Here is a 12,382-nt window from a genome sequence, read left to right as displayed (position 1 = left end):
CACAATCTAAAAAACTGCTAGTCAGCAGCAGTAATTATTGATGCCATGGCAAAAAAAAAAAAAAAACTTCACTGTTTTAGCATTCACTCTCTATGAAAATCCCACTATAAAAGCACAGTACAACTACACAAAAAGTAACTTTGTGACAAAAATTTTAATCTGGAAAAGACAGTAAATCCAAACAGCAACCCCAAAACCAAATTTCAAACTGTGCAGCTCATTACCATTTCTGCTACACTACAATCAGCTCATTTAAAACATAGGACAAGTCATAAATGTTTCATAGCAGGTCGGGATAACTATGTGAAATACGTGACATTCCCAAGAAAAATGGAACGCCTGGTTACCCAAATCAACTCACATCACTGAATATGAATTAGATTATATTTGAATGCCAAGTGTCACCCTGATGAACCAACTGAAACACTGGTGAGGTCTATCTATAACACTATAACACATACACACTAGAACTATAACACCATAACACACAGCAAGCTACTGTAACTAGTAGCTAGTAACTAGTGCAGCTTTGTAGCAGCCTTCTCTAATGGAGTGAATGGAGTTTCTTTAGAGTTCTACAAAGGAGCAAATGACCATAAAATTAATTATCAGCATTAATCAGTAAAACCATTGTGATGTGGGCCCAAACGTCCAATATTTATCTTATTATATGGGTTGAACCCAAAAAAGCATTCACAAACAACGTTTGTTTCCAACTGACCATGGTGGCAGATCTGTTATGGCATGGGCAGCCATATCATTACAAGTCATTAGGAAGCCATTATGTCTGATTGCTCTGCATGAGTGTATAGGGAGGAAATCCATTTTGCTGGAATCCACTTCTGGTATACAGCTGCTAGCTGTGCTCGAGCAGATACCAACTGAACCAAGAAGTACATGCTCCTATAATCAAAATATACTGCACTGTTCCCTTCCCTGTTTCCTTATTCATATCTTATTTATGTCCTTCACATTCATAAATAAATACATCAATGTATGATTGTCCACTGTCTGCAGTGGGGACACGGGATCACAAATTTGTGTACTGTCAGATGCAGCTTCAGTAGTCATCCTGGAGGTTCTCTGTTGATAAGCACTGGGACAAACCAAAACTTCATCTACTATCCAGGTTTCTAATGGTTTGAAGGTTGTTTTCCAGATTTACATCAGATATCAGGCAACGAAGATGGGAAATGAAGTTCTTCTTTATTTCCACACTGTTCAAGAAATCAAAACTGTATTTGTGACTGAATTGCCCTGAAACTCTAAGTGGGAACGTGTCTCAAAAAACTGACATATTGGAAAGTCAAAACAGTACTTGCAGACTTTGCTTATATATTGTAATTTATGCTGTACAAAGTAGGTCACTATAAATCAATGTGACATTGACTTTACCTTCATATAGCCAAGGAATAGGAGGGTTTTTCATAGGACAAGGTCCACCTATAGTGCATACACATTTTCCTCCCTCCAGAGGTGCCCATATTACAAGATGATAATCATGCCCCCACTCGTACTGCTTAACAAATTAAAAAGTAGTTACATGACTACCAAAAGGCTTTCCCTAATTAAGAACAGCTCAATAGCTGACTACACACATTTCAGGACTTCTACGACAACAGTCCAAGGAGAGTGAGGTTGCCCTGAGCTATATTTGCTGAGGGTTGAGATGGTAATGCTAACCAGCAATCCAGCCTAACATTGCCATGCTCTCTGCAGAGGAGATTAAAGCAGGCGGTCAGCTAAGGAGCAAGAGAGTCGAGATCAAATAAACTGCTACTTGATTGCGTCGATGTGTCATCACCATAAATGGGCCATGGCACTGTACAGAACAGGCACTTTGGTAGAAATCACACAGCAGGAGCCCACAAATAAAGTAGAAACACTGGGATAGCAAGAGATTTCACAAGTCTTGATTGGAGACTTAGCAGGCTGAAAAACCTGCTTAGCGTTCTGGGGACAATGATTAAACTAGATGTTAAGTATAACAGCATGCTGAAGGAAAGGAAGCATTTTTTGCTGCACTAAATATGTAATAGGAGAGGTATAGCAACTTTATTAAATTTTTATTGGTGAAGACGACCTTACATAAGCCTGTCCTGGTTTCCTCGAACACACACACACACACACACACACACACACACACACACACACTAAAAAGCAGAGCATAAGGGCAAAACTGATCCAGTCCTATATGTAGCTATTCTTAACATGACAATAAGCATTTTTTTCCTGTTCTTTGGTGTTATTTCTTGTACTTTTACTGGCAGCAAAATAATACATGTAAAAAGAAATCACAGTGGCATTAAATTCTTTGCAACTGTTATCAAAGAAGCTGCAGTAGACACTTTTTCAGTGTGGTTTGCAGATGCAATACAACACAATGTCTCTCAGTCACTCACCCGCGCAAACCCACACATACGTGTATGAACACACTTACACACACAGTAGAAAAAAGATTATAGATGTCCTGGCATCAAGGACACATTGCTCCCTGAGGACACTCTGCTGCTCATTCTGCCTTAGTCAATATTACCTTCAGACGCACTGCTCACATGGCAGCAAGAGTATTAATGTGTGTGTGTGTGTGTGTGTGTGTGTGTGTGTGTGTGTCTTGCCAGAGGGCTGCGTGTGTCTTGTTAAAAGTGGAAATCAGAACATACATGGTGAGGCTGGGTGGAGTGGAGTAGGCGGGGCATACTGGGGTGGGTGGGACAAGGTGGTGTGTGAGGTGGCGAGTGGAGTGTGTGGGCGGTTCGGTGTCCTCATCTGGCCCCATAGAAGGCCCCTCTATGTGCTTTAATGGTGCAAAATTGTAACTGGCTTGACTCCTTAATTAATTTGGTACATGCTTGTTGTATTGGGGGGGGGGTGTTTCTAGCATGTCATTCAACTGGCGGCCACTGTTTAATTAATCAAGTAAATGGCAAACCCACTGAACAAACAAACGCTCACACTGGTATCACACTGTGCCTTTTGCCCAAGTGGAGGAGCTGAATACTTTGTTCAGTTCAAACAATATATAATACTGTTTGGGTATCACATAGATAACAATAAATGTACAATTAGCCTATATCTGAAAATTAATTGAGTTTGTTGCAACAGACTGAAGTCATGGCTGAGGTAGGCAGGTTGACAGTTTTTGTTTCCAATGTATATTTGTCAGCTCACTTATCACTGTGCAGCATGCAAACACTGGATATATATGTAATCATGTGGTCTTGTTTGAAAGACAGACTATTTAGCACTTACTCTCAAAATGATAGCACAGTGCAAGTTGAAAAACAAAAAATAATGTGGGGAATATGCAGGTAAAAATACCTACAAAACAGATTAGTCTATTGTTTTTACCTTGAGACTGTCCACACATCAAGATTTCACTCCCACAAATAATGAGAAATGATTATTGAAATGCCTCCCAGGCTCTGGAGTTCATTTTTCAATTATGTCAATCATTCCAAGCAAGACAATTAAAAAAAAATTAACCATAAATGAACAACTTTGCCAGCTGGAAAATTATCCATTGTGATTGACTGAGTCCAGAAAAAAAGCCCAGGCTGTAATATGGAGTCAGGCTGTACTGATAAAAGAAAAATTTAAATTGTGAGAAAAGAGGTAACCCCTGGAGTACACAGAGTCAATGGGGCATAAATGTGTGAGCAATGAAGTCAATACACTTCCTGCTGTTGTCATCTAACTGCACCAATGCATGACTGTGCATCATTATGCACAGATAGAACATACCATGGTGACTGCTTAGTTTCACATTCAAACTGATTCAAACTGTATGCACATGCTTGCTAGATTGTGAAGGCAGACATTTTCACCTCGGGTCAACTCTATAAATCTCACTTTATGTATTAAAATGCCATGCACAATTTAAGGAGCATTTTGACACAAAAAAGGCTTAATTACAGAGGACTCATCCCTCCTTTTGAAGCTGAATTGCAGGCAGATCAAAACAGTGGTCACAGTTAACTTTGACTGTCACTGTGTTACTCCACCTATTTTAACCTACGAAGGTTAAAATAGGCCTGGTTCAAAATCACCGAGATAAAATTAAGTTCAACTGGGTGTAAAAGCAAACATTTTTACTCCACAAAGTCAGCCCTCCATCTGCTGCCAATGTCAGCATATGTGAACTCGTAACGTTGACGGTGTTCCCCTCTAAAGCCAAGACATTATTAGCTGTGAGGGTGTGTGCACCTATTTTACATTCAACAAAAGCACAAGGTCAAACCCCTCATTGAAATGTACAGCCGACTTAAACTGAGGCCAGATAAATGGGCAACTGTCTCTGCTCTGCAGCCCCAACACTCTGAAGGAGGTAACCAGAGTCAGGGCTGGGAATGGACTTTGAAAGCCAGATAATCACAGTGCCGGAAATACATTATGTTATGTTAGGCAGTACAATACACAATGTTATGATGGGAATCTCAATAGACCATTGTCTTGTGACCTGCTCCTGTCACATAAAGACAACTCATTTCATTTGGACTTTTATTTCATAATGAATCTACTTTGATTCATACTTTTGGATAAAAATGGAAATCCTAGTGTTCGTGTTTATGTTTAGGATGTAATTAGCTTTGCTCTCCAACACAGGCTAACAAAAATAGGGACTCTGCTTTTGTTATTTAAAAAAAAAAAATTATGAGCATCCCCAAACCACTGTCTGTCATTACGGGGACATCAGGAAACTTTAAAAGGCTAAGCTTTCCAACAATTATTTATAAACTAGCACATTTGTATTTAAGACAAGTTACTTCATCGAGCTATTTCCAACCTGTGTCTCTCAGGGGAGGAAGACAGATCTTGTCCTCTAAGAAGAAACTAACTTTCAAAGATGAAAATGAAAATACTAAAGAACCATACTTTAAGTATCAGACAGAGAAAGACAAACTAGACAGAGACGTGGATGAGTGGACAAGTGTGCAGGGTGTGTCGTCAAAGCATGAGCCAAACAAGCATTAAAACGTCCAGGGAGTGCTGTTTTTTCTCCCATCTTTACCAGAACCCCACACATGTTTTATTTTCTAAAAGTCAACATTACCAACTCAAAATAGCTGTGTTGCATTAATAATATTAGTTTAAAAGATTAACATGGATAGATTATCAACTACAATCCAACTTTGATGAGTGTCACTTTGATATTTCCTGGGTGCACACGGACAGTGTCAACCTTGACAGACTGCAGCCTGGACAACAGCACCACATGTCCTGCACATGTGACCTGCTAAACGTGCCTCGCAGGTCATCCATGAGTGAGTGAGTGACCACAGTTTGCCATGTAAAAGTGGCTGAGAGAATGGAAGAATGAAACATGACACAATAACAGTAAAAAAAAAAAAAAAGAAAAAAAGAAAAAAAAAGAAAAGAAAAGAAAACATAATGCCTTCTCAAACATGTATTGCAGGTGAGTTAGCACAACAAAAATAACTACAGTGATTGAAAACTATCAGTGTGTTTTTCTTTTAAATGGGTATGAATAAAGTGCACTGAGGGAATTTGAGGTGACTGAGTTGAGCAGAGTTGAATTACAAATATTATTTGAATGTTGCCTCTGGTAGTGATATGTGCAACACTAGCCGCTGTCATCCAAAAATTGTGAACTGCACCACACACAGACTGCTAATTGGCTCCAAATACAGCCATAGCATCTGTTGCAGAAGACGTAGAGGGGATGGCAATAAAAATAATCATCTAGATTGCCACTCTCCTTTACATTATTCCTGATAATTTCTGCACAGTCAGCATAGTAGGAGATGTCAGAGCTCATCTTCCTATTGCCAGAAGAAGCCAGTTGCTGCCCTTCGTTCTTGTTAGGGATGACAGCTTCCACAGGCTGGAATATTGTTCAACCTATATTATGCATTCGTTAACATAAAAGATAAGATGAAGCTATAAATTTCAAAATGTATTTTATCAGCCTTGTCATTGTGTCTGAGTTAAGTAATGAGTGAGTGTGCAACTGGCCATCCTAACTACACGGACACAAGGGGTACCAAACATTGCAGTCAACAACAATGATTGCATCATTTTGTTTTTGCACACTATTGTTGCTCTGCTGTTTTTTTTTTTTTTTTACTACTCAAACTGGTTGCAAAATAACTCTAACAAATATTCTCCTTACAAAAGATAGCAAGACTTTTCAACTGAGAAGTCAGCAAACTGCAAACTGTCAACATTAATTAGGCCTACAAGCGAGGCACAAGCTACAAGTAGGATAGAGTGAGCAGTGCAGTCCCTTTTTTTTCTAGTGGGAATGTAGCAAGGGAAAGTAAACATCAGCAAACAACACTCTCAGGCCAGTATGACCAGTGCTGGCCTGATTGACTAAGGATGCACACATTGTGGCAGAGACATGGGACTAAACTACTCAACTAATTCTGGGCACAGTGGTCGAACAAATTTTATCTCAATTTTCAACAATTTAGCGTGTCTGTCTTAAGGCGTACCTCCTGGTGACATGAGGGTGAGGTCAGACATGTCCTGTGCTTTATGATTAGGCTCGTTTAAGGTTACTTAGATACATTTCTAACCCATATTTAACAATAAATATCAATTGAGTCCACACAATTTCCTGGAAGAAAAAAACAAAATCATAGAATTGACTACTGGAACAAGACTATGTTTCAGAAGCCTACCAAAGAAAGAACTGTCGTGCATCTGGTGTGACGTATGCTGGCTTTACACAATGCAAAACTCACTTTACACAATGCCATGCATGGATGCAACTAAGTGCATTTTACTGTTGCTGTGTCGCCAAACCCATATGGAAAATCCCATATGAAAATGCAAATGGAATTCATGATTTTCACTGGATGGTTCTCCTGTGGAGCACACAACTAAGCTATAAGAAAGTTGCATTTCATCTGCACTATGTAAACCCAGCAATATCAAGTTGCATATTTAGAATCAACTTATGGTGATTGGTATCTAATTTAAAAAACAGGAAAAGAAAAAAAATCTGCACCTATCAAATTGCAATATTTAGCAATACTGCAGTATGTGCTATTAATATCACAAAGCTCAAACCTGACTATGTCAGTTTAAAAAAATAAATAATAATACTCAATACTGTTCACTCAACAAACTATGCTTTTGAACACTGTTTTGCCAGAGAGGTCAAGACTAGTGTTCACCAATGCAATGTTGAAACGTCCATTATTAACAACGGGAAGAACAGTAGAACAGAATGGTGTGTATAGACAGAACAGAACTAAACTGTTACAGGCTATTCTTGTTCTTGTTCTTTTTTTTTTTTTTTTTTTTTATCATGTGTCCCATATTCTGCAATACTCAGCTCCAAGTTCGCGTGTTTTCAGAAGTGGAGTTATTAAATGACCACTGATGCCACCTCTTGGTCTTTGCATCACAAGCCCCGGCTCCACCACAAGCACCATGTTGCTGACCCTTAGCAGGACCTTGGATGGGGGGGTAGTAGGATACATTCATTGCTGCCCTCCATGACATCGCCAAGGTAAGTTGCCAAACATTTTAACCCCCCCAGCTGGCGTAGCAGCACCATGTTACTTTCCTAGAATCAGTTTGTGGAGCTAATATGGCTGCCAGTGAAATCTGCAATGACCCAACAACTGTAGGCTGGGTAACGTTACGAGTAACTGTGTATCAGCGGCTCCGCTCCTCGGCGGTTTCTAGGGAGTGTTTCTATGGCAGCCGCGGGTCACACCATCATCAGCGGTGGTGGCGCTAGCTAGCTACCATTCCCCAGCATTGAAGTCAACTTCTTTGCAAGTTTCCTCTGCTGTGGAGATGGTAGTTGCTGTGCAAACAAGGCTTTAGAATTGCAACTTGAAATCATTTTTTTAATTCAAATTTAAGTATAAACAACGTAGTTAAGACATTTTGCCGGCTACGCTGAGACTTATTCATGACGAACAGGGTGAGCCGGCTGTTTCGCAAAACTTCTGTTTAGTAAGAAAAAAAATTCAAGTACCTTAAAGATGTGCAACCTACCTGAAATCGTGCATAAGAAGAGGTGAAGTAATGCGGTCTTGCCCTGGTTGGCGGGGTAAGTCCAGTGACAGGACAGTAACATTTTCAAAGCAGTACTGTGTTCTTGTGGAGAAGAGGCTTCTTGCAGCGGCGAACCCATTTAACGGTATGTGCTAAACGATGGAACCTCCTCGGCAACAACTCCAAACTGCATTTGGACTGTACCATTACCCGGCGCGGAGCAGGGAGACGGGAGCTCACCTGCCAATCGAAATGAACGGTCATCCATACGGATTGTACTACAAACTGCCCCGCGAAGAATGATCCATCCATGTACACATTACGTCATCTCTGTTGAAAAGCCGACATAGATTGTGCCCATCACATCACTGTGAACTGTATTCTTTGTTGCCTTCTCCCTGCTGGGCTTATGCCCACTCTGTGAAGATGCATGTTCATGTATTAATGTGTTATGCATGTAAGAGAAACCCACAGGATGTAGTCAGGTTTCATTAAATGGAATCCCCTGTTAAAAAAAAAAAAAAAAAAATACCATTATTATAATAATATTGTCATTAGGGTATTCAGTTTATAAAGATACTGAGTGGCATTTGGTGGTGTCACTATATTATCCCTAAAAGAAAACTCTATTTGGCTGTGAACTTTGCATAGCTTGCATTGCATCCTTCCAGGGCTGCACGATATGGACATTTCATACCTCGATATTTATTCCAAATATCTTGATTGCGATACGATATATGATGTGACAATAGATTCACACTTGATTGAAATTTTAAGTGTAGCAACAGTAAAAACTGGACATTCTTCAACAAACAAACAAACAAACAAACAAAAAACAGCATAATAATACCAATTGCATGTACAAAAATGCAGTTACTTAGCAAAAAATATATATATATATATATTTATCAGAACAGACCAATCAGTGTCTATATCATTCAGCTTTACATCCTTCCCCTTCCAAATTTTATTATAGGCTTACTGTGCTTTTTTTCCCCCCCTTTAAGGATATACACTTGACCCGGTGATGCTTTCATATAAAATATTGAACAGCTGAATCTTTCATGGTCTGCAAAATAATCCTTGATTGGTCCCGGGGTTGCTGTGAATATGACACTTCAGTAAGGTTAGTGAGTATTGCACATATGCCACTGGTAAGTCTTCATCTGTCAGTTGCGTGTGTCTGTTCTTACTGTGCAAACATATGTCCGCTGGGCTGCTGCCCATAGTTCAGCCAGTCAAGCAAGTTAATCTTTGCAAAGTAAATGTGGGGGAGCACCCCTCCTGCTGACAGAAAGCTAACCGGGTCAGTGCTTTAATTTGAGTCTCAGCGCTGTCCTCTGGAGAGTCACAAGGGATACAATTTCTCTCCTGCTATCCCATTCATCTCCAATTCGATACTGCAAACGTGAGTGTGTGAGCGTGCCTGTGTGCACATGAGCACAAGAGCATGTCTTTGTATCTCCCTGGAAAGGCGTAGAATCAGTGCACTGGATGTTCTCGCTGTTCTTTGATTTAAGATTGGGAGAGTAAGTTCAGACAAGAGGCAGCACCACACAGAAACGTACGCCTCGGCTGTCACACTGCAACATGAAAGTAACATGTTGCTGTGAAAAAAAAGCATTTTTCCTGAGGGAGAGAGAAGCCCAGTTTAACAGACACGCTCAGCTGTATAATCTGAGGGCTTTCGCAAAATCACAGCCACATTGGATCCTGTAAAGTTTTCCTACTCACTTTTCCAGAACCCCTCATCATGCAACAGTGAACTTTTTTTTTTTCCAGCAGTCTACATGATCTTTCTTTTAGCTCATGATGAGCCCCACTCAGACCTTAAATTATCATGCCCTGCAAAATACATCCAGTACACCATTGTTTGTTTTTCTGTCTTCTGCCTCACATTTTTCCTTGCTTTATGTCCTTCTCACCTCAGCAGTCTGCTTTCAAAATTTAACTCTCAGCTCCTCCTAACATCTAAGAAATCTGTATTTCCCGAACGTGCCAAATCAAAAAGCACAATAAAATGTTTTGCAATCCAAGTCCACTTTAGGTTTCTATCCTAATGCACCTGTGTGTATATTCACCTCACTTTTGTGCATAAAACCTCTAAAAGGTTACTGGCAAGTTTTGACCTTGCCAGTAATTCAGATGATGCCCATATTTAGTTGATAGAATTTTAATAATATAGATAAAGTCAAATTATAGCCTCCATGTATAAAAATTTCACCATAGAAACAAACATCGAATCTGAAATCAGCTTCAGGGTTTTTCCTCATGTTACATCTCAGTTAATTACCAAACAGATAAGCTCTTCCTCTGTCTTTCTCTCTCTCTACCTAATACTGTCCCATGTCCACATATTTAACTAGGAAATAAATTCGCATTTTTGTAAAACATCACCATGGATAAGGTGATGCAAATCCTGCAGGAGACCAAAAGTAACACCCATGCCAATTCAAATTAAAAGAAGCCATAAGTGCCAAGATGTAGCCACCATTAAGACATCGAGCATTCACTTTCTTGGTTGAGAATGCGAAGGATTTTGTGATCATGACAACAGCAGTCCCCTTCTGCTCCCCCTCTAACTCTCTGCTCTCTATCACCAGGTGCTTTTTTGTGCCTGGAATGTTGTTCAAGGCCTCAAGTGTTCTTTCATGTGGGCTGGGGAGGCATTGAGAGGGACTTCAGGACTGTGCCGAAGTAAAGATCAGTTAAATTAGTCCACCTCCCTCTCAAACACTTCTTTTATACTGTGGGTCAGCATCTCCCTCCCTGTTTACCCACATAAATTGGTCTCTCTGTCTCTGTCCTTTCTCCTGTACAAGTGCCCATCTGGACCGGGGGAACAAACAGAGGGAGCAGGAATTTAATTTTCACATGAAAGCGTGATAAATAATTATAGAACACACCGTGAACCTCACTAATTTCCACAATAACCAGCTTTTCTTTTCTTTCCCACCACATTCCTTTACTTAAGACTTCCTGCAGTGAAACTCATTTCAGTTTGTTGCAGGTTGCAAATGAAACGTCAACTGTAGCTATGTCACTGTTCTGAATTTTCCAAATGATGATGCAAAGCAGTTCTTGCTTTTCATTGGATGGCTCCACTATGTAACCCCACTACAACTAAGTTCCACTGCCATGAAGCTGCACTGAAGTTGCACCTTTGTAAAGCCAGCCTTACATACAGCGCTAAAGGGATGCAATCACTGATACAGTCTGGGCAATTATTTGCAGTCTGTGGTCAGGACGTCTGTAAAACTACTCATAAACCAAAGGTGACATCTGCTGGCTAAAACGATAAACTGTTTACACGTAGGTTCAGTAAGAGTGAAGAGACGATCTGCATGCTCAGAATTTGTTACAATTTACATCAGGTTTTTTTCATATTATAATATCACTCTCTCGTTAACATCACCTAATCATTGGCTATAGCTCCACGATCCAGTTTTATCTGCAGATGTATGAAGGCCTTTCCTCCCATACCTCACCTTATACTTGTTCTCTGTCTTCAAGGAGCTGTAGTTACATAGTCAAGGCCTGGAGAATAGCATAAGCTGCTAGAGATGTGTTTTCATGACGAGTATTCTGCTTCTTTCATATTCTGACCCTGAAAATTAAAAGGTAAAAAGGCACTTGTATCTTCATTGAAATCCTATTGTGTTGAGGTAATAGTTACATAAGGTGGTTGGCACTGAACTGAATTTTCCTTGATTTACAGTAATACTTAGACTCAGGGACGAAATCCCATTATTGGGGGGGACAATAAACAGCAAAATTTCTGAGAGTAATTGTTGGCGGGGGGGGGGGCATGAAAAAATTGCTGTCTGGTACAACTGTACCTCCGTCTTTCTCTCTTACACTCCTTTGAAATTTGCCATACAGTGTTGAGCCCTCAGCATGTTCATGTTTTAAATAATGCTATTTAAAAGCAATAACTCTCTAACCAAATGTCTTTGCTCAGTGTTCTATTTCCACTACAGTCTATCAAAGTAGCTTTACAAGAACTAGAAACTCAAAATAAGCTGTAAAACTAGAGGAAATACCTTGAATAATCCAACTACATCAAACTATTCTTCAAAAAACATATTTATTGTAGTGTCAACAAAAAACAAAGCAAGATATGGCATCAAATAGTGACATGCAGTATATGTTTGAGCTGTACACTGTCCCTTTTAGATAAAATAAGAAAATGAAATAGATAGATAGATAAATAGATAGATAGATAGATAGGTATACTTTATTGATCCCAAACTGGGAAATTCACTTTTTTTTTTTTTTTTTTTTTAGATAGATAGATAGATAGATAGATAGATAAATTAAACTATGCCACATAACAATGCAACTTAAATTCAAAATAATAATAATAATAATAATAATACATAGATATCTATCTAGATACAAA

At 39.5% G+C, this 12,382-nt stretch overlaps 1 protein-coding gene across 2 annotated transcripts in view; it reads right to left on the bottom strand.

Moving 5' to 3' along the window:
* Positions 1–8,118, bottom strand: part of nectin3b (nectin cell adhesion molecule 3b) — a 39,581-nt gene extending 31,463 nt beyond the window's left edge. For both annotated transcript variants that reach the window (XM_030069660.1, XM_030069659.1), the window contains exon 1: positions 7,981–8,118. In XM_030069660.1, the coding sequence (XP_029925520.1) occupies positions 7,981–8,062 (82 nt within the window). In that variant the 5' untranslated portion in view covers positions 8,063–8,118. The remainder of the gene's footprint in view (positions 1–7,980) is intronic.
* Positions 8,119–12,382: the final 4,264 nt, after the last annotated feature.

The sequence above is a fragment of the Myripristis murdjan genome, chromosome 14, assembly GCF_902150065.1.
Source record: "Myripristis murdjan chromosome 14, fMyrMur1.1, whole genome shotgun sequence".
Classification (NCBI taxonomy): Eukaryota; Metazoa; Chordata; class Actinopteri; order Holocentriformes; family Holocentridae; genus Myripristis; species Myripristis murdjan.
The sequence above is the reverse complement of the archived record's forward strand: the minus strand, read 5'-3'. Positions and strand labels throughout refer to the sequence as shown.